The following is a 22532-nucleotide window of genomic DNA, read 5'->3' as shown; positions in this document are numbered from 1 at the left end:
AGGCCTGTGTGGTAGGGAGGACTCCTTTCCCGCGGCAGCGCTCGGGGCCGTGGTCTGTAGGAACCCGGCGGGGTCGAGCTCCCCGTGCTGCAGGGCGGTGGTGAGGTTGAAGACTATCGCGTGGGGACTTGGGTGCTTCCAGCTTGCCACTTCAAACCAATTCTCTTTTTCCCTGTTACCTACATTCAGACGCCCCAGATGCCTCAGACTCAGCATGACCTGCACCGACTTCTGCACATCCTTTCGCCTCCATCCATAATCTTTCCATTTACTCACCTATTTATGTATGCGTGCATGCATCCCTCCACCCACCCAAATATCTATTCATTTTTCACCCATCTACCTATCCGTCCAACTATCATATGCATGCATAACCCATCCATTCATTTATCCATCCACTTTTATCTATCCACGTTACAGGAACAACAACAACAAAAAGTAAGGCATGATGAGTTCCTTCAAGGAGTACAGAGTTACAGATGTGTGGTCATCCTTCACCCGAAGTTTTACAAGGTTTCTTCTTCTTTTTTTCTTTTTATACTTGACCCTCAGTGAGAAGCACATTGCACATATTGATTCAAAACATCTTGCGCATATGTGACAGAGACAAAACTTGGGAAAATTGTTCTTTCCCTTCAAGTCACACTTTTCCCATTCAAGTCACCCGGATAGATTCTATTTTACTTCCATAAGATGCTGTTCAAGCCCCACTGGAGTGATTGCACCCCCAACTAATTGGTCACTCTGGTTTGAGGAAATCCACCTCCCCTAATGGAAACTTCAGCAAACCCTGGAGCCCTTCCTCTGGTAAGTCCCACAGAGCCAGAATGGTAAATATGCTGTTCAACATTGTACACACAGTTTCTCTATCATACTGCTGAGCATACAGTGAGTACTCCTTACATATCTACTGAGTAAATAAATGAAACCCAACAAATTGCTACCATCAAGTCCTGCTGATTTTTTTACCTCCTCAAATCTACTCCTTCTCTAGCTCTGTCCCTGCCAGCCTTTATCTGACCTGTCACCTTCCAAATGAACAAAAAGTTTCCTGAAGGGTCACTTGCTCTCATTTCAGTCCATCTTTCAGCCACCAGTACCATCCACCTGAAATGAAAGTCTGACACAAGCTGTTGCCTCACTGTCTTTGTTCTCCCACCTAGAAGGCTCTCTCCTCACTGCTTCACCTGGATGTAATTCCTAATGATCCTTCAGATCTCTGCCCAGGCACCATCTCCTGAAGGAGACTCTCAAGATGGCACCCAGGCTGTGTTCAGCCCCCAGCTCTGCCACTCACTCTCTGTGTGAACTTGGATTAGTTTCTTAACCATCCCTGTGCTGCTGTTTTCTCACCGGCGACATAAAGATGATAGTAGCACACACATGGATTGTTGTGAAGTCAGATTGACATCTGTAAAGTGGTTGGAACAGTGTCCCCTGGGGTAATCTCTGCCACTATATTCCTCTCCTGTAGTAGATGAGCCTTAGAAGAAGCTCCCTCATCTCCTATTCTCTCCCACTTTGAGGGTCAAGTGATTGGAACCCTGTGACGAGAAATATTCCACCGTGTGTCACCCTAGTGGTTCTGAGAGTCTTATGTCTGGAGAGGGAGAGAGTTGCAACCTGCCTAAGGTGGATCACCTATTGGTGATGTTCATTTGTTAGAAAACTAACCAGTAAACTCCCATATACTATCTGGGAGCCTTCCTGAAGGTCATGCCTGACCTGGAGAAGACACAGTGGTCAATCTGAGCAACAAGAACAGGAGCTGAGCTTCAACACTGGAATACTCCCCCATCTCTGAATGCAGGTTCTGCCCTGTACATGGAAGAGGGTGGGCATACAAGCTGGGAACCAGACCAAGAGAAGAGGGGGCTGCTTATAAAAGCAAGTTCCTACTTGCCCCCGGGAGCTGAGCTGAATTGGGAAGGACAGCTGGAGAAAGAGCAAGGGGAGAGTGAGTGGAAGAAGATGGTGAGAAAAGACTGGAGAGAGCCTCCTGAAGGAACCGGTGAGACTTAAAAGGAACATAGAGTGGACACCCATCCTCAAGAATACCTAGGTGAATGAAGACCTCTAACGTTCAATGCCTATTTTCTTTTATCTTCCCTTTTCTTCTAAATTATCTCTCCTCAAATCCAAGTGGCAGCTAGGAGAGGGACTTTGTTAAGATTCCCTCACACTGTTGTGAAGCTTAGCTGATATTTTCCAGGGTACGTGGAAGGCTTGGTTTTAAGCCCTCTTGCAGCCGCCACAGCCCCAGGACCAGGCACACTCTCCTATTCCAGGAGGACTGCTAGCCTTCTCCTGAACTCAGCTGGGAACTGTGGGTTATTGGAGAAGGCCATTTGGCACACACAGGGCCTCAGGTGCCACTGTCCCAGGGGCACTGGTGGTAGTTGGCAGTGCATTTTTCTCAGGGCTGTCTGATTTCAGAACATTTATCCATGGAAACTCATATCAGCCTTTTTAGGCTAGAAAATCCCTTACAAGAGTTCAACAGCAGATGATTAAATTCCAGTTTATGGTGAGGAGGCAAGAATTTGTCACACGAGGGACCACTTATCAGAGGTACCAGAGAAGCAGTCTAGCATGGGCTAGGTCCCACAGGGGTTGGCAAATCTGGCCCTCGATTTCTTTTTGTAAGGCCCAAAAACTAAGAACAATTTTAAAGTTTCAAAAGGGTTGTAAAAAAAAAAGAAAAACAAAGGTGAATATTCAGACAGAGACTGTGGCCAGCAAAGTCTAAAATATATTTACTACCTGACATTTTACAGGAAAAGTTTACCGATTTCTGGGCTAGGAGGCTGGAATGGAGGACCTCCAGAAGGTCTTCTGATGTTACAATTCTGACTTGTGTCTCCGCTCTGGGTACAAGACTCAGGCTTGTTCCCCGCAGTCAGATTCCAGAGATCCTGGCTGGACAGAGTGAGTGTGACCAGTGGGTCAGGCCCAGCTTCTCCTCCGCCCCCTCTGCGGCGCAGATGGCTCTGGCTTTCCAGGTCTCTTCCCTGTCTTGGACTCAGCTTCGGCATGTGGCTCTGGCAGCATGGAGGGGCCAGGCTGAGGGTCAGACCTTTGGCATAGACAGCCGGCAGGCTGATTCCCTCTTCCCTGGCTGTCTGCCTTGAGGTGAGGCTCTGTGGTCCCTCCATCTTGGCTCTTACTATTCAGCTATGTAGCAGCAAGGAGAGGTTAAAAAGACACCAGTCTGATTTCAGAACATGCCTGTGCCCTTGGCTATTCTGCTTCCACCCTGGTCTGTGAACTTCTCCAGAAAGTTAGAAGTTAAAAAAAAGACCAGCCAAGGACAAGGTCTTCGTGTTGGCCTTTGTAATGTGTGCCCATCTGGCTTCCAGGTATGTCCTGCATTCCTCATCATGGTATCCAGGGCTGGAATGTCCAGGTCTCAGAGAATTCTAGGAGGCTTCAGGGAGGGCAGGTGTGGCTGTTAACAGTGAGGGTGACTCGGGGAGTGAGGCTGTGTTGAAGATGGCTTGTAAGAAAGCCTTGCTGTTTGGAGAATATGGATTCTAATATTACTGGTTGGATACCCACGATTCATTATTATACATTAATGAATTCTTTCATTCATTTGACACATAATCGCAAAGCGTCCAACTCGAGCCAGGACACACTGAGAAGAGAATTCTGCTCTGAATGTGGCAGCCCCCTCAAAAGTTGTGGTTTGGTATAACTGCTGCTGAAGCAAGCCCGAAGAAAAGTTGTGGTTTGGGACAAGACTCCCAGGTGAGCGGTTAGCAGGTGAGATTTGTGCAGATGAGGGTGGGAGTGGTATCTGGATGACCTGAGGCCTAGAAATCTGTCTGATTTAGCACTCCACCCACAGAGCAAGAGAAGGGTAGGTGGGTGGGTCTGCGGGTGGAGATCCCACAGTTCTGAGCCACAGCCAGCCCGGTCTGGCTGACAGAGGGAAGCAGTTCCCAGAAGAGGCCTGTGGCCACTGCTCTCAGGACACAGAGTCAGAGCCCTGCTGGGTAGGAAGGCTGTGCCCTCGGGTCGGTGATTTGAGAGAAGCTGCTGTCCTTTCCCTGCCAGATGCGCACGCCCCTTCTCTGCTTCCAAAGGCACTCCGACCCTTCTTGCTTGCCTTCCTGCCTCTGTCCACTCCTGAGACTCTGGTTGCCATTGGGGGAGCCAAGGGGAATGCTCAGGGGTAAGATAAACTTCCCTCTGCATTGCTCTCTGTCCCTTCACAAGTTTCTCTTTTGGCAGGCGTGGCTGAGGAAGGAACCCAGGAGAGGGGCAGGCTTCTAGGCTAGTCCTGCCTGTCCCAGAGCCCCAGACTTTGGCTGAGACTACTGACCAGCTGCTGCTAAGCAAGGAAACAAACACAGGAGTGGGAGCAAGGCCTGGGTGAGGGGGGCCTGCCACACTCTCTGGGTCTGTTCATCCCGTCTGTGGAATTAGACTCAGGCTCTCCCCCTGGGCTCACCTCCTACCTGGCTATGGGGTGCTAGCTGAATCATGTTCTTTGCTTCAGTTTTTGCAGGTGCACCAGACTTAGACCAATATGTGTTGAGGTGTGAGTGGGAGGTAAGAGAGAGAAAGCTCATGGTCTGGACAGGAAGGACTGTAACATGAGAGGCCGAAAGACCTCAGCAGAGGGAAGCAGCACGATGGGGGTGGGGGTGGTTAGTTAGAGGGTCAAATTTTCAGGGGCTGGTAGAGATGCTTGAGGAGCCCTTTTGGTCTAAAATGCATTTCATGGTTCTATGGGCAAAACACTGAACTTCGCCTCTAAGGGAACTATGATAAACACAAAATAAAGTTGAAGTTGCCCTCCATTGCCAAGGATCTCAGTCCAGTTATGGAGCAGACACTTCCTGAAGGTCAGGACGGTGGTGCCGTTGGCAGTGTCAAGGCTGGTAGATTCTGCCTGGTGTGTGAAGCCGGGGTGGGGGCTGTTCCAGCAGGGGTTAGTAGGACTCAGGAAAGAGGAGGAAGCCCCCGCTACCTCCAGGCCAGGGTAGGCAGTGTAGCGGCTGTCTCCTCTCCTTGGTCACTTCTGTCTACCAGCCTCCTGGTCCCAGAGCCCCAGGTTTTCCTGCAGATGTCATATTCTGGTAAGCAGGCAGGAGACTGGGTGAACAGGGGGTGAGAATTGCCAGCAGGAAAAGGCAGTGTGCTGCAGAAACAAGGGTTTGCTGACAGATATCCAGGACAGGGGTAGACAGCTTGGCTCTTGCCCTCAGGCAGTTTCTAAACCAAGTAGCCAATGAGGAAAACAGAAGAGGGAAATGACCGTAGCCTTTGGGTGGCAGGTGGCGGGGGCCTGGCTGCTGTCCTGTAGGGGCCGTCACACTATACCAGTCCCTGGCCTCTCTGCCCCTTTTCCTCATCTGGAGAGATGGTCCACCAATCCCACAGCCCCAGAGGCATTCAGGGTCCCTGACAGGGAGGAGCATGGAACTGGACAGGAACTTCCAGCCTATTCTGCCCAGGGCTCACATTTATAGAAGCCAGACCCTCTAGCTAAGGCTCCCTGAACATACAACACCCCCTGCATCAAAGAAGCCATGCAGGTTGCCAGTCTAAGGTCTATACTTGCCTGGTTGGGACCAAAGCTGGCGGTGGGTGGAGGGGGGAGGTTGAGTCTGGAGGGGCCTGTGGAGGAGCCTGAAATCTTGAGGGTGTGTGTAGGGTACAGAAAGGTGATACAGCTATACCAACTCAAACTGATGGCAGGCCAGGCGCCTCCTCCAATCTGCTTCTCCCCAAACACACTGTGCCTCCACCCCTCTGCCACTTCCAGGAAGAGCGTTTCACTTCTGCTCAGGAGGCCCTAAGTGCATCCCGGGCTGAGGGTCCACCTGGGCTCCTGCGCCTCCCAACATTGGGGGCCAGACCCACCCTGTGTCCTAACTTGTCTCACCATACAGACACACAACTGTAAAAACAAAACACATTTATTACCCCAAAACCTTATTAATACAGGTCCACAGTCCCTTACCCGAAACCCTTAGGGACAGGTGTATTTCAGAATTTCAAATTCTTTGGACTTTAGAAAGGTACCAAGGTGTGGATGCTGAGTATTACATAACACTACCAGAGGGGTCTGGGGTGGCACCCCGTAATCCCCCAAACCAGTATTTCTATGGAAAATTGTAAAAAGGCATACTAGAGGAAGGGATGGACAGGTATTTCAAAATTGTAGAACAGATAAACAGGATTATACTGCACAGCACAGGGAAATATACACAAGATCTTGTGGTAGCTCACAGAGAAAAACATGTGACAATGAATATATATGTGTTCATGTATAACTGAAAAATTGTGCTCTACACTGGAATTTGACACATTGTAAAATGATTATAAATCAATAAAAAAAAGTTAAAAAAAAAGAGTATGAATAATCTCACTTCACTTCGGGTTTTTTTTTCTGTCCCCTCCCCCAGGTCAGATTTTGCTTAAAAAAAGGAAGAAGCTTCTGGCTTTTGGAGGCTTTTTTTTTTTTTTTGATTTCAGAATTGCAGATAAGGGATTGCAGACCTGTACTTACTTGGCCATTTACACAGCAGCATGGTTGTCACTGAGGCTTTTGATACAGTGGTGAGGTGCCCAGATGGCAGCCAGACTGCCTGGCCTCACGCCCCAGCTCCGGTGTGAACCAGCTGTGGGACCCTGGGCCTCAGTTTCCTCACCTGTAGAACAGGATTATTCATTCCCCCGCACAGGTGTACTGTGAGGGTTGAACTGCTTAGTATATAGAAAAGTGCTTAGAATCCTGCTAGGGGTTAGGACAGCATATATGGAACATGTTGACATCACTGAGAAATTCAGACATTTAAGACACATCTTCAGTACACTCGGATAATTCTGAGCTCACTGCTGAGGTCCTGCAGGCCGTTAGGACAGGCTAAATCTTTTTCTAGTATCACAGCCGTCCACATCCTCGAGCTCAGGGCCTCCCAGGGCTGCAGACATGAGGTTTCCAAAGTCCCCATAGGAGGCGACATGTCACATCTTTGGGTCAGCTGAAGAGGAGGCAGAGGGTGGCCTGGGAGGGGACTGGCCTTGGGTCCTTTATGACCGTGGAGTGTTCCCTCTCCCTGCCAGGGCTCTGGCGTCCCAGTCCGGAGCACATCACGTGGCTATGAGACTCAAACTGCTGGTGGAATCAACAAACGTGTGTGGTCCCAGGGAGATCCTTGTTCACAGAAGAGACAAGAGGTTTCTGCTGCCCTGAAAATGTGAAGGGGAGGCAGGGCCTTCTCCAGACCCACCCTCCACAAGCATTCCCCCAGGACACAGCGAAAATGGGTCTTTCCCTCACTGTAAACGTAATGTATGCTTATTGTAAAAATTCAGACCATTCGAAAGGACAGGAAATAATGGAAAATAAGGCTTGTGTTGCTTCCCATCCTCCAGCTGCCTGGGACTAACTAACTGGCTTCTGGGCACCTGACCCTCTGAGCTTCTCCTCAGACACAAGGATACCCACACACAACATATCCCCTCACCCTCAAACACACACACACATCTCCACCCTAACACACCCGCTCACCCTCACATACACATATACCCACCCACTCTCACCCTCACCCACCCCCCATACCTCCAACACTCTATAGTCTTTACAAGAGGGGATCACACATACATACATACATACATACAAGAACACACTTATAAAAGAGGCGGGCATTTGGCCAGTTCTTCCTGATGCAAGCAGATGGATGCTGCCGGCCCCCGTAACTCTGACAATTGTTGTGGTTCTTCCCTGAAGGCTCAGACCCTTGGTTTTCACGTTGGGGAAGTGGGGATGAGGGTAACGTTGCCAGACTCACAGGGTGCCTGAGAGGCTCAAGTGGGATTTACAAGCAACAAGAAATCATTTTGCAAATTGTCAAGTGTAAACCCATCTGAGGAATCATTACTGCCCTCTTCCCCGCATCCTCCAACAGGAAATAATTAGAATTTTAAAAGGACTTCAGGAAGATGGCAAAACCATCTTTGTGGCACAGGTTGCTTGTAACAGGGCTGATGGGGGTGAGGAGGGCTCAGTTTTGGGGGCGGGGTGGGCCCTTCACAGTCAGATCACTGGTGCAGGGGGCCTTCAGGCCCCCAAACACCCTACAAAACGTCTCCTTGATCTCTGACGGTGAACTTCTGTCAGCAGATGAGGTAAGTGGCCCCTCTTTTGCTGGGCTTTAGGAATTATGGGGGTCCTCTCCACCTGCAGGGAGAAAGGAGAGAGGTGACCCCAGCCAGCTCCCTTGCCCTCCCCCAAACCCAGGTGGTGGCACCCCAGGATGCTCCCTACCTAGAGCATCTGCCTTGCTCCAGGATGGAAGGATGGGGCAGGGAGCCGAGGCCAGGGAGAGCACCGACCTCATGGCCATCCTTAATTCTAAGGCATCTCAGTCATGCTTGGGAACACCTGGGGCTCCCTCTCCCCAGCCAGCCCATCCCACAATCACCTGTGGCTTGTTCGTAATGTTCCCTGTTCCTGGCTGTGGAGAAAAAGAACACAAGAGACGAGGTGGGTGGTGGGTAGAGGTGGGGTTCTGGGGTCCCCCTTCCCTCTCCCTCTCCACCTCTGGGCCCTTTCCAAGGTCAGGTCCAGTGGTGTCCCCTGACTGCGACATCGGCAGGGTCCTCAGGGTGGTGTGCAGCTGTAGGGTGGGGATATTCGGGCTTTTCCAAGGTGGGGGCAAGACCTCAGCAGTAGTTGCTGCTCCCCAGGAGGAGCAGGGATGGGAGCACAGCATTCTTCCCTAGAAGGCTGGACCAGCCAGAGCCCCTCCCACTTCTTTTTTTCTTCCCCCCTACCGTAAAGGCAGTTGATCAAGATCACGCCAGCCACCAGCACGACCAGGATGAGGGAGATGATTATGGCAAAGTGCGTATGATGGGAGGGCCGTTCTAAGAAAGACAGAGAAAAGGGGGCACCCCCTCAGACCATGGGACTGCCCCTGGGTGCCCCGGGACCCTCTCCTGCCTCTCCTCACCCGCTCCCGGCCAAGCCTAGCTCCTCACCCCAGGACCCAGTCAGTGTGTGGTTCAGGCTGGAATGCTGTACATGGCAGGTGTACCGGCTCTCCTCTCCGGCTGGCACCTGCACGGCCACCCACGTCTGATAGGTGCCGTCCCCACTGGGGCGTATGTCCACATATTCAGTCTTTGAGATGAGCTGCTTCTCATCCAGCCACCAGGTCAGCGAGATGTCTTGTGGATAGAAGCCCAGGGCCCAGCACCTCAGTGTGGTGCCCCCGTCCTGGGCCGAGTGCCGTGTCACCCGCACTGTCGGTGGCTCTGCAGGAAGAAGGGGAGGGACGAAGGCTGGTCAGTGGCTGCTCTCTGCCCATCCTTCATGCTCAGTCTTGGTCTCCTGCAGCATCTTCCAGTTTTTAACTCAACACAAACTAGGACAGGAGAGACTCCAGAACCCCCAACTCCATCTCACCCGGAGTAAGGGCCTGAGGCCTGGGTTTTCTTCCTGCTCTGTAGGAAGGAGCCGTGGCTAGTTGGCCATCTTTCTGGGCCCCAGTGGGCTTATCTGAACCCGGGGGGACACAGCCTGCCTCCTCACTCCCCAAAGGCTTCTCTGTCAAATGGGATGGCTCTTGAGAATGGGAGCATGGGGCCAACCTGCATGGCCACAGGCTGGGCCTTACCTCTCCTGCTGAATCTCTGGCCCCCCAGTTCCAGGTATCTGAGCAGGTAGGGGAGGCAGACGCCTTCCAGATAGGCCTTGTCATACTCGGCATAGCAGCGCTCTGTCTCCCACCAGCGCTTGGTCCGCACGGCCACAGGCACGGCAGACACCCAGCTCAGAGATTCCAGGTCCAGCGACAGATGGTCCTGCCCATCATAGCCAAACTGCCAGAAGCTGCTGAAGCGGCCGTCTTCCTGGACCTCACAGCCGAACATGCGCTGAGCGCTGTGCATACCTGTGCGTACAGGTAAGAAGGCTGAGGTGAGTGGGGGGCCGGGGGAGCTGAGTCCCTGAGAGCCAGGGATAAGCCCACCACCCACAGGGGCCTCCAAAGACTGGGGGGAACAGAGTGTCAGCATTTTTAAAAAATTCTCTCAGGTAATTTTTGTAAGCAGTCTGGGTTGAGACACCTGCTGGGGCTCTCATGGGAGGTGAACACTGTAGTTCATGATTACACACATCCTGATTTTATATGCCACACTACTTAGGGGGGTAAAATATCCTCAGTGGTCAGCCTAAGTCATGCAATGCTTATGCTGGGAGCGCTGGGCTGACGCACAGCCCTTCCCAGTCTTGGTCCTCCATACCTACTCTTTCTGAAGCCTCTGGGGACCTGAGGCTTGTAGTCTGGTCATTTGGGTGTCCAGGCACAGAGCGGGAGGGTGCTGTGTTCCACAAGCATTTCATTTAGAATTAGCAGTAGCTCTGGCAGTGGGTGTGAGCTCTCTCTTGCTGAAATGGGGAGCCTGAGATGGCATCTGAGGGCCTGGGGGTGGAAGCCGGTGTGACTGGAGAGTGGGGGGGGGAGAGGTAGGGAAAAGCACCTCCCAGTCTGAGGTCCTGAACTCTGCGTAGCCAACGGGGAAGCATGGGGGGAGCGGGAGGCATCATGGGCCCCCAGCTCCCGTGGACGCCTGCTGCACTGGCCGCTAAAGCCACAGCTGATACTGAAGGCCCCGTGGCCCCCGCCTGGTAGTAGGGGAAGGAGACTGAGAAGAGCCACGTATCCGCAGCGTGCCACACCCTCTGAAGGGCTCCGCAGAGTCGCCTCTGTCCCCAAGCAGACAGGCATGGCTGTCCGGAGGATGAGCGTGCAGAGTATGAAGGAAGAATGGGGGGCAGGAGGAAGGAGCCTGCGCAACGCACCGCTGCTCTGATTGTGGTAGCCCATCACCGTCCACATCTCCACCTGCTGCACCTCCGCCCAGATCCTCTGCTTCTTGGTCTCCCTCTCCCAGTACTGGGCATCCATGGATGCCGCCCAAGGGGCCTGGGGCTTGGCCCGGCCCACACGACTGTCATACTGGATGAAGGGCTGGTCGTCCACGTAGCCTACAGCCAGAAACTGCGGGAGGCCGGGGCCTGGCTCTGATAGGGCCAGATAGTGGTAGATGAGGGAGTGCGTCCCTGTGGAAACACAAACCGATCTCAGGCTCACAAGCCCGGCCAGGGTCTGCCCTGGGGGCGGTCCGCGTGCTGGGTGGGGTCAGCAGTGGAAACTCATCCAAAGAACTCAATATCACCAAGAGCAAGAACTGGGAATTTCAGTTAAAAAAAAAATAAGTGCATCCAAAGAGTTTAAATATAGACAGAATCAGTCACACATTGACGCCAAAGTTTAGGCACTAAGGTTTATGAACGTTACTCCTAGAAAGTTTCTCAGCCCCTCTCTCAGGGCCTACTTACCCACACTTTATACTCCTCTCTAATAAGTGTGATTTGTCTGGTTTCCCATTCCACAATTAAAAAGGATGTGATTTTTTAAAAGTTGGTTGTTTGGAGGCTTAATTTATGTGGGATTATTCATTTCCCAGAGATGCCTGAAAAAGGTTGGCCACCATTCTTAGCTTGAACCATTGCTGCCAGCTAATGGCATCTTGACTCCATTCCCTACTCCCTCCTGCTCCCACAGCAGACATTGCTAGTCGATCTCTTTTCTCTTTAAGTCCAAATGCTGCCGCTCTACCATGTCTCCAAAAGCGCCAACTCATCGATTCAACTTGGTGCTGGAGATGAACCTATTTAGCAGCCAGTCCTGACTCAAGCTACTAAAACAAATGCTGCTATTTAAAATAGCCAAGACATGGAAACAACCTAAATGTCCACCAATAAATGAATGGATATACAATGGAATACTACTAAGCCATAAAAAAGAATGAAATAATGCCATTTGCAGCAATGTGGATGGACCTAGAGATCATCATATTAGGTCAGACAGAGAAAAGACAGATATCATTTGATATCACTTATATGTGGAAGTCAAAAAGATACAGACTTTATTTACAAACCAGAAACAGACTCACAGACATAGAAAACAAACTGTGGTTACCAAAGGAGAAAGGAGGGGAGGGATAAATTAGGAGTTTGGGATTAACAGATACACACTGCTATATATAAAACAGATAAACAACAAGGACCTACTGCATAGCACAGGGAACTATGTTCAATTTCGTATAATAAGCTATAATAGAAAAGAATCTGAAAATATATGTGTGTGTGTATATATATATATATGTATATGTATAACTGAATCACTTTGCTGTACACCTGAAACTAACATTGTAAATCAACTACACTTCAATAAAACATAAAACTAAAAAAACTCAAAAAACAAATGCTATATCTTAGAAAGCTCAGCCCACATTTCTCAGTGATATCCCTGGCTTACTCCCTTATCAGTTTTTAAAACAGTTTTTGCTCAGAAGTTTTTACCCTCCAGCACTCCATTCTCTGTGTTATTTTTCTCGAGGGCACTGACTACACTTCCTAGAGAGTATGCACTTTGCTTGTTTGTCTTATTAACGGGCTGTCTCTCCTCTGCAAGGTCAGCTCCCTAAGGGCAGGGACTCCTATAGGATTGTTCTCTTTCCCCAGCACAGCTTCTGGCACATAGTAGGTGCTCAATGGTTGAATATTCAAATGTTCAAGAAGGAGTCGAACATATCTCTACACTCAACAGCTCTCTGTTTATTGCTTCCTTGTTACTTGTGACCACACCAAACTCTGCCCAGGCCTCTGCACCTGCTGTTTCTTCTGCCCTAAGCACTCCCCTGTCTTCTCTCAGCCAGTCTCCTAATACCTCGGGTTGCAGTCATGTGTCCCTTCCTCCAGAAAGCCCTCTTGACTTTGGCCTGATGTCCCTCAGAGGGGTCGCAACAGGCAAGGCCAAGTATAGCATTCAAAGGCATCACTAGAAAGAGGGCAGCCCAGATTCTCTCAGGGCTTGCTGTCTTTTTCTAAGCTGAGGGAAGAGGTGCTCTCTTCTGATGGCTGGAGAGACCCGTCATGGGAGGCCAGAGGGGTCAGAGTGAAGGGCTGACATCAGGCCTGGGCTGGCGTGGGTCTCCTAGGAAATGACTGGGATCTCTCTCGCGGTGCTGTTTCCTTGCAAACCATTGAGGTCAAGGTCATTGTGGGGTGCTGGCAGCTGTGAACGGGCATGCAGGTGTTGGGGGAACCGAGGTTATGGTTTGGTTTCTGTGTCAAGGTGACCCACCCGCTCCTTGGCTCTGATCTGCTGCAGCTCCACCTGCCCTGGATGTGAGGTAGGGCAGAGAGCCTGTGTCCTTGGGTGGCTGCGGGGCCTCCTGGGTGGTGGGGAAGGCATGCAAGCTGGGCTACCTGTCCTGTCTTCCTCACCACAGCTAAGGAAGCACAGAGTGATAGGCTGAATAAAAAGCCCCCCCGCCCCCCACCCCGGAACCTCTGAAAGTTACCTTATATGGTCACAAGGGTTTTGCAGATTAAATTAAGGCTCTTGAGCTGGTGAGATTATCCTTGATTGTCTAGGCAGGTGCTAAATGTATCCTTAGAAAAGGGAGCCAGAGGGCGAGTCTATGACCGTCAGAGAAGGTGATGTGGAGATGGAGCAGAGAAAGATGCAGGAAGGCAGCATCAGCCAAGAAACGCAGCTCTAGAAGCTGGAAAAAGCAGGCAAACAGATTCTCCCTTAGGGCCTCTTTAGGGAGCTAGCCCTGCTGGCACCTTGGTTTCAGCCCAGTGAAACCTGTGGAGCCAGCTGTTGCTCTCAGAATGGTGCTCTCGGAAGCCACTCTGAAATCCATAGAAGGATGGACCTGGAGATCGCCATTCTAAGTGAAGTAAGCCAGAAAGGGAAGAAAAATACCATATGAGATCACTTTTATGTGGAATCTAAAAAAAAGACAAATGAAGTTATTTACAAAACAGAAACAGACTCACAGACATAGAAAACAAACTTACGATTACCAGAGGGGGAAGAGGGCGGGAAGGGATAAACTGGGAGTTCAACATGTGCAGATACTAACTACTACATACAAAATCGATAAACAAGTTTCTACTGTACAGCACAGGAAACTATATTCAATATCTTGTAGTAACCTATAATGAAAAAGAATATGAAAATGAATACGTGTATGTGTACGTATGACTGAAACATTATGCTGTACAACAGAAATTGACACAACATTGTAAACTGACTATACTTAAATTAAAAAATAAGATAAAATAAAACCCCCACTTCTGGGCTCTCCATGTGCCTGGAGAACTGGCACCCTTAATCCTCACTCCTCACTGTAGGACCCTTCGAATACCTGCATTTCTTTGAGATAAAAAACATCTTCCACTGATGCGTGTCTACCCTAAAAAACCTAACTGCCCCAGGAAGTAGCTAGTCTCACTATGCCGTAGGCATCCTGCCCTTATCAGAGTCGTAAATCCCATTATTCAGAGGAGCCCCTGACAACGCTTACCTCACTAACAACCAATCAGGCTCCTGTGCGCGAACTGATCACACAGCCCCTATGCCTTGGTTCACAGCCCCCAGCCCCCAATAAAAGACCCCGCACATTCACCCTCAGGGCTCACGCAGGCCCTGCTCATCTATGTGGCCCGCTGCTGTTTGTAGCATGATATCTGAAACTTTCCTTTGTTCTTAAACTTCCCTTTGTATTTGGTAAATTCTTTCACTGCCCTAGTACCAGTCTACCGTATCCACCAACAGAACGCATTTTGGACTTCTGACCACCAGGACTGTGAGAGAATAAAGGCGTGCTGTTTCAAGCCACCAAGTTGTGGTCACCTGTTACAGCAGTTACAGGAAACAAATACAGCCCACTAGGTCTGGTGAGTTTGGTGGTCAGTTCAAACCTGTGAGCCCTGAAGGTCATGGCTGCTGCTGCCCTGAGACAGAGACAGGGGGAGAGAGAGAGAGAGAGAAGGAGGGAGAGAGAAGGATGGCGGGAGGGAGCAACTTCTCATGCTCCTGTGGACCGTCTGCATTTCCTCTTTTGGAAAAATGTCTGTTCAGTTCTTCTGCCCATATTTTAAATGAGTTGGTTGGTTGTTTGCTTTTAAAGTGAAGTACAGTTGATTTAAAATGTTATATTAGTTTCTGGTATACAGCATGGATGGACTGGGAGGGCATTATGCTAAGTGAGGTAAGTCAGACAGAGAAAGACAAATACTGTAAGATACAACTTACGTGTGGAATCTAAAACAAACTAGTGACTGTAACAGGAAAGAAGATGTGGAGAAGGAATGGGTGGTTACCAGTGGGGAGAGGGAAGGGGAAGGGGCAGGATGGAGGTGGAGGATTAAGAGGTACAAATTATCAGGCATAAAATAAGCTACAAGGCTGTATTGTACAACATGGGATATATAGGCAATATTTTATAGTAACTATAAATGGAGTATAACCTTTAAAAACTTGTTAATCACTATATTGTATACCTGTAACATAATATTATATATCAACTATACTTCAATTTTAAAATATGATATTATAAAATACATACATAAATAAATAAAAATGATTTTGAAAAAGAAATGAAAAGAAAGAAGAAAAACTATACTTCAATTTTAAAATATGATATTATAAAATACATACATAAATAAATAAAAATGATTTTGAAAAAGAAATGAAAAGAAAGAAGAAAAAAGAAAAGTACCCATCATGCACCGATGCCATAACACTTCTGGTCAAAAATAAATAAGGACAAAATCAGGAAATACAACCCCAAACTCCTCCCTACCCAGTGAATTTTCTGCTCACTCATTTTTACACCCCATATAACCAGCTTGCCAAAGAAACCCAGGGCAGCTACTCACCTGAGTCTGCCTGCTCTCCCCTTGAGAGTGTACTATCGCTGAACAAATCCTGGCTTTGCTTTCTTGACCTCCATAACTCATCTGTGGATTCTTTCTGGGATGAGACAAGAACCTACTCTCTGGCAACACTGCCTCCCATGTACGCAGTGAGGGGCCTGTCGTCTCTCCCTCCCTGAAAATCCCAGTGCTCTCTGCTCTGCCCACCAGGCGGTCCTGAGACCCAGCTCACACACTGCCCTGCCCTTCTGCTGCCTCAGGAGGACGGCCTCAGCTGGGCCTAGACTTATACTTGCTCACTGGACCCAGGAGGGGTAATTATGCCTCAGGCTCCAGCCCTGAGTTAACAAAAGAAGCTGAGGGAGGCCATCCCTGCCAGGATGGGGTCAGTGCCGGGCACTGTTGGACCACAGCAGGGGGAAGCGGGGACCACATGGTGGGTGGCAGGGGATCTGCTCCTGCTATGACGTGGCCTGAGGAAGTTGTCACATGCCCATTGCTGCTTCAGAGCCTGTGTCATCACACCCCCCAACCCCACCACTTCCTAGGCATGTGGCCAGCTCCCAACAAGGAAGCAGTCTTGCCCCCTCGTAAGCACAGCCGCCCTCTTCCTCTGACCTGTGGTCATGGAGGGAGGAGCCAGCCCCTTTCTCACCCCTCACCGCCCCTACCCCAGAGACTTTTTTTGCACCTGCCGCACCTCCCCCACAATCCATGTAGCACTGCCAGTCCCTAGCTGTGTGGCCTTCGGGAAGCTATTTCACAGCTCCAGGCCTTGGTTTCCTCACCTGTAAGTGGAGGCAATTAACTGACATGCTCCACGGAGCGGGAGCATTTATGAGATAATGAACATAAGGAGGAAGTGCATGGAGACGTCATCTTTTCAGTCTTAGTCCTTTCCTATTCTGAAGGGAGGGGTGGCCATGGGAAGGGGAGAGCTGGAGTCAGGGGCGGGGTGGGGAAAGATGCCTGAGTGAGAGGCCAGCTCTCTGGAGGCCAGGTCCCAGTCCCCAGGACACCCTCCAGAGGCTCTGGCCTCTGTGTCCCCCGCCCTGGCAGAGTTCCCCTACCCCAGAACAGTCCACCAGATTCCCAGACTCTGGACGCAGCCTCCTGAGCCTAGGCGCTCCTGGCCCCCTTCATCCTACCCTTCCTTCAGCAAGGCAGGCAGAGTCTTACCTTTAGGCCATGGCTTGTTTTCCAACTCCACGTGGGCCAGCTCTGCCATCACCACCTTTGCCCTGGAAGCCGGGCCATCAGCCACCAAGGGCAGCCCCCAGGGAGTCTCTGTAAGGGGGGAGAGAGGAAAGAGAAGTATGAATCCCAAGGCATAAACATCTTACACACTCTTGTGTCTACTGGGAGAGACAGTATGGAATGATGGCGAGAGGCATGTTGGAAGGGAAGAGGGACGTGGAGGCCTGCCTCAGGGGTGACTGGAAACTTCTCCAGCCTGTAGGCACAAAGCCAGCAGGGCTTAGTTCTGGGCCTCAGAGCCAGGTGTGGTTTCTGAGCTTTCCAAGAACAAATCCATGGTGTTTTCACTGCATTTGCGTGAGGCAGGTCTTTTTTTTTTTTTAATAGACTTTATTCTTTTAGATCAGTTTCAGGTGAGGTAGGTCTTGACTGTTCCTACTCAGAGGGAAGGGAAGCCAGGGCTGGGCCGCCTCCACCTCTGTCAGACGTTCTCCACGGGCTGCCCCAACACCACCTGGCAGTTTTGACAATCCTGCCATTGACATGGATTTAGTTGGGGGTAAGGGAGGACTGGACACTGGCAGGCAGTGAAACCACTTCCCATGTGATGCTCATGAGCTGCCAGGAGGAGAGCCCATGCACTCCTGGCTCCTGCCCAGCCCTGCCCTGCCCACCTGCTCGGCTGTGCCAGCCCTCACCTCTCCCCTTGCAATATTACTCATTTGACAAACATCTATTGAGCATCTACTACAAGTGAGCCAGGTGGGGCTGTGGGTAGGGGCAGAGAGACAGACAGACAGACCAGACATAGTCCCCAGGGAGCTCAGGCCTGGGCAGGGCAGGAGACAACTGAGCAGTTAAACAAGCAGATCCAGTAAGGCAAGTAGGGGCTGACAAGTGCTGGGGTACAGGAGGTACAAGGCACGGGAAGCACCCTGGAGCAGGGGAGGGTGCTGAGGTTAGCCGTCTTGCTGAAAGCTGGAGACCTCACCAGCTGTAAGCTACCAGTGGGGTGGGTGAGTGGGGTGGGTGAAGAGGGAAGAACATTCTAGGCTAGTGAGTCTAGTGTGGTTCCAAGACTCACTGCATTAGCTTCACAGAACTTGTCAGAAATAAAAATCTTGAGTCCCAGCCCAGACCTCCAGAATCAGAAGCTTCGGGGGTGAGGCCTAGCTTACTGTAGTTCAACAAGCCCTCTGGGTGATTCTGACATAATTTTATTTATTTTTTACTGAAGTACAGTCAGTCATAATATGTCAATTTCTGGTGTACAGCATAATGTCCCACGCATACACATACGTTCGTTTTCATATTCTTTTAAATGTTTTTTTTTTTTGGCGGGGGTGGGGGGAGATAATTAGGTTTATTTATTTGGGGAGGTACTGGGGATTGAACCCATGACCTTGTGTATGCTAAGCATGCGCTCTACTACTTGAGCTATAACCTCCCCTCCTATTCTTTTTCATTAAATGTTATTACATGATATTGAACATCGTTCCCTGTGCTATACAGAAGAAATTTTTCCCCCTGATTATCAGAGAAATGCAAATCAAAACTACAATGAGGTATCACCTCACAACAGTCAGAATGGCCATCATTCGAAAGTCCATGAACGATAAATGCCAGAGAGGTTGTGGAGAAAAGGGAACCCTCCTACACTGTTGGTGGGAATGTAGTTTGGTGCAGCCATGATAGCAAACAGTATGGAGATTCCTCAAAAAACCAAAAATGGACTTACCCTATGATCCAGTAACCCCACTCCTGGGCATATATCTAGAGGGAACTCTAATTTGAAAAGATACATGCACCTCAATGTTCATAGCAGCACTATATACAGTAGCCGAGACATGGAAACAACCTAAATGTTCATCGACAGATGAGGTGATTTTAAAGTTTTAGAATTGCTCTTGGCAAAAACACTAGCAAATGGAGTGAAAACACAAGACCGGAGTGAAAAAGAGTGTGGTGTGATCAGGCAAACCAAGGTCGAGGGACAACTGCAAATATAAGAGATGAGTCTGAGGAGGAAACAAAGGGCTAGGTTGCCTCCCGGTGCCTCTGTTTCCCCTTCTGAAAGTGGGGAGAGGCTAAGTTGGGGCAGGTCCTAAGGGCTGGAGGTCAGGGGCAAGGTCTGGGCCAGAGAAAAGTCGTGGCTATGACGGCGAGGAGGAGACCCTGAATCCATGGCTTAGATGAGCCTGTGCTGGAAAGCAGGAAGAGGGAGGCAGAGTAAGTACCTCCTGCAGAGTCACCGGAGAAGGAGGGTGGGAAGGGGTCGAGGAAGACCAGAATCAGTCTCAGGGGTCACGGCCCTTGATATTCCATAGGACTGGCCTCTGCAGTCCCTCTCCTAGCCTGCCCTTGATGGAGCTCCTGTCTCAGGGCCAGAGGTACATCCAGCCAGGTGCCCAGGCCAGAACCCTCACCCCGCTCTCTACCTCCCAGCCCCTAATTCCAGTTTTGCTGTAGTAACTGGCTTTGTAATCATCTGTCTCTACTTACTCTGTCTCTAACAGATCCCAAAGGCCACTAATTAGTTCTGCCTTCTCCTCTTGTTAGAGCAGGCAGATAGCTAGAAATGAGCAGAGAAAGGGGGACACTGGCCAAACGGCAGGAACTGGGCAGAAAGGAGGGGTACGGACCAAATGCAGGAAAACATACATCATGTAAGCACCAGGGGTCCCTGGGCAGAAAAAGAAAAGCAGGAACCTCTGGGCTAAGTGGTCACACATTTTGGGGTGCTAAGTGGCTGGAGGCCAACAAAGAAAGGTGGGAAAAGGCAGGAATCTCCAACATCTGAATGTAACCTTTTGCTCATTATGTCTTCATCACAATAAAATTAGCCTTGCAGATTTGAAGAACCCATCATGCACTGACACTATGACACTTCCAATCCAGACAAAATAAGGACAAAAATCCCTCCTCCCTCTAGGAAAGTGAAGTTTGGATGAAAATCAGGGAATATGATTCCAAACCCTTTCCTCTTCAATGAATATTCTGCCCACTTATTTTTACAATCTATGTAACCAACTTGCCAAAAAATCTCAGGGCAGCTACTCACCTGAGCCTGCCCACTCTCCCGTTGAGCATGTGCTATCCATCCCTTAATAAATCCTCACTTTACTTTCTTGACCTTCCCTATCTGATCTCTGAATTCTTTCTGCAGCGAGACAAGAACCTAGTCACCAGTTTGGTACACACCCAGGACCATCTCTCCACTCCTTCCCTCCTCCTCGGTTTGGGGACCTGTCCCCCTGGGCCAGCCCTGACCATTCCCCTTATAAGGAGATGGGGGCTTTGCACACATACCCACGACCACACCTGCCATGCAGAACTGGAATGATCTGTGTGCCCCTGTATCACCTGAGGGAGGAGCTGTAAGAAGCCTCCCCAGGGACTGTGGGAACAGTCTTGGCCCAGAGACACAGTGGCCCACTCGCCTGGGGTCCCTGTTCCAGGGACGTTGGCCAAACTCTTCCCCATTCCTGTTTCCACTCTCTCCCCAATCTCCTGCCCAGACATCCAGGGTGATTCTCCTTCAAGTATTTCCCGTGGGGAGCTGAGGGCTGAATCCTCCCATAGATGCATCCTGTTGAGTTCAGGAGCCTCAACTTGGAGGGAAAAAATAACCTTTTTATTTTCAATGACGTCTAGCTGAAGTTTGGCCATTCTCCCATGATGAATGGAGGCAACAAAACTCAGCAGAATTAGCAGAACCTGTGTTTTGGTCCCTGCTGGAAGCCATAGGTGTTTTCGAATCACACGACAGTTGCTGCAGACACCTGGAAATATACTTTACCCTTACTGCTTTCAAATTCTGGGAATTGTTATTTGATGCGTTATTTAATGTGTTAACTTAGAAGCACAATACTACATATCACAAATTTATATTTCTAGTTAAATTTTTAATAGATTTATAGAAACATAATTGGGTTCCTTTGGAAACCTATGTATATCATTTTATATATTAAAAACACTGAGACCGAGTCCAAGGCTAAGTCCAAATAGGTTAAGAACTTCGACTCTAGGTCCCAGTGCTGCCACCTAGCGTCCCCTCTGCGCCCTATTTTAAATCTGTAAATTGTAAATTGTGGATGTTCTGAGAGCCGAGATGGTTCTGGTACGTGAGGCCCTTAGAACAGAGCCTGGAATAAAGGACATCAGCTATTATTACTGCCATGATGGTGGGCACCTCCCTGCTTGTGCTAATAAATATTCAGGCATCTTTGCGGTCAGGATGGGCGGTGCCCTGAGGGAGCGGACCGGAAATCAGGTGCACGGAACAGAAACTGAGAAAGAATGGAAATTCCGGACCAGGTCAAAGAAATCCCCATTGCCCCTCCTCACCCTCTACCCCAACAAGGGACCCCCCGGACAACCCGAGAGAACCCCGCCAAGGGGCCAGGGAGACCTGTAGCGGTGCGCAGGTGCCCAGGCAGGGGCCGTGCAGGCCGCGCGCAGATTCCTGCGCCCACGGAGCTTCCCCAGGGCCTTCCTGGAGGACCCCACCCAGCCCTGGGAGCCGAGCGCGAGCGGCGTCCTCCAGAGGGGCCCAGGGGACTGTGGCGTCGGCTGGGGCCCGGGCGAGGAGGGTGTGTGTGTGTTGGGGGGGTGGTCACAGCTTCTTGAGTCCCCGGGGATTCCCACCCGCAGGGCCGCTCACTCTGATCACGGGGGTTCAACGGGAGGGGACAAACCGGGGCTCAGCGATCCCTCAATCTTGGGCCAGCGCCCCCAATTCACCATCCTCTCCCCAAATCCGGAAGTGGCCTCCGCATTCTTGGCCGATCTCTCCCTCGCATCCCCACCCGCGCTCGGCTCGCCTAGGGGACGACTGAGGGACGATTGGGGGCCCACTTTGGGCGCCCTGCCTCTCCGCCTTGTTACCTGCTGCGCCCTCCGGCACCAGCCCCAGCAGCAGCAGCAGCAGCAGCAGCAGCAGCCGCAGCCGTGGTGATGCGCTCCCAGGGCTCCGCGGGCCCCGGGTCCCCAGCCTCTCGCGCTGCCCCGGGGCGTCCGTCCCCATGCAGTCCTTCTTCAGCTGTGGGGCCAGTGACCTGATGCCAACGCCGACCGCCGGCCGACCGCAGGACGCGTCCCTTGCCTGGCCGTGGCGAGCGAGCGCTCAGCGCCCCCAGAGGCGCCGCAGCTGCGACCCAGCGCTGGCTTGAGGTTCAGGCTCTGGCCCGGCTTTGGCCGCGGCTCTGCAGCGCCCCCGGGGCTCTCACGCCGCTCCTCAATGGCCCCCTCTGCTGGGCCTCGGAAGAAAAATATGGGGGGGGTCGGGGGCGGGGAAAGCCAATCATGTTGATGACTGTGAAATACACCGTTTACGCTACAAAATAAAGAACTACCTTATGAAACCAGCAGGTGGAGCTAATGTTACTGTGTCTGCAACAGCTGTCATATGATTCGGAAACACCTGTGGTTCCCGTTGGGGACCGAGGCACAGGTCCTGTTAACTGAGTTTTGCAACTTCCCTTCATCGCAGGGAGAATGGCTAGATTTCAACTAGAAGTTAGTGAAAATAAAAGTTATTTTCCCTAAGTTCACAAACCTCTGAATTCTGACT

At 50.6% G+C, this 22532-nt stretch overlaps 1 protein-coding gene and 1 long non-coding RNA gene across 2 annotated transcripts; one reads left to right on the top strand and one right to left on the bottom strand.

Annotated features, from left to right (window-relative positions):
• Positions 1-272: 272 nt before the first annotated feature.
• Positions 273-5904, top strand: LOC140691007 (uncharacterized). The gene is made up of 3 exons (XR_012066449.1): positions 273-2062; positions 3615-3750; positions 4237-5904. It is a non-coding gene; the product is annotated as an uncharacterized lncRNA (long non-coding RNA).
• Positions 5905-5914: 10 nt separating this feature from the next.
• On the bottom strand, positions 5915-22200 carry LOC102531552 (H-2 class I histocompatibility antigen, Q10 alpha chain-like). Its single transcript, XM_072953486.1, has 8 exons — positions 21848-22200; positions 16943-17050; positions 10826-11086; positions 9639-9914; positions 9001-9276; positions 8794-8886; positions 8442-8474; positions 5915-8197 (listed from the first exon to the last, which is right to left on the bottom strand). The coding sequence occupies exons 1-8, from the start codon at positions 21984-21986 to the stop codon at positions 8172-8174; spliced, it is 1212 nt and encodes a 403-aa protein (XP_072809587.1). The 5' UTR covers positions 21987-22200; the 3' UTR covers positions 5915-8171.
• Positions 22201-22532: the final 332 nt, after the last annotated feature.

The sequence above is a fragment of the Vicugna pacos genome, chromosome 3 (genome assembly GCF_048564905.1).
Source record: "Vicugna pacos chromosome 3, VicPac4, whole genome shotgun sequence".
Lineage (NCBI taxonomy): Eukaryota > Metazoa > Chordata > Mammalia > Artiodactyla > Camelidae > Vicugna > Vicugna pacos.
Note: the sequence above shows the minus strand (reverse complement) of the source record. Positions and strands in the feature narration are given on the sequence as shown.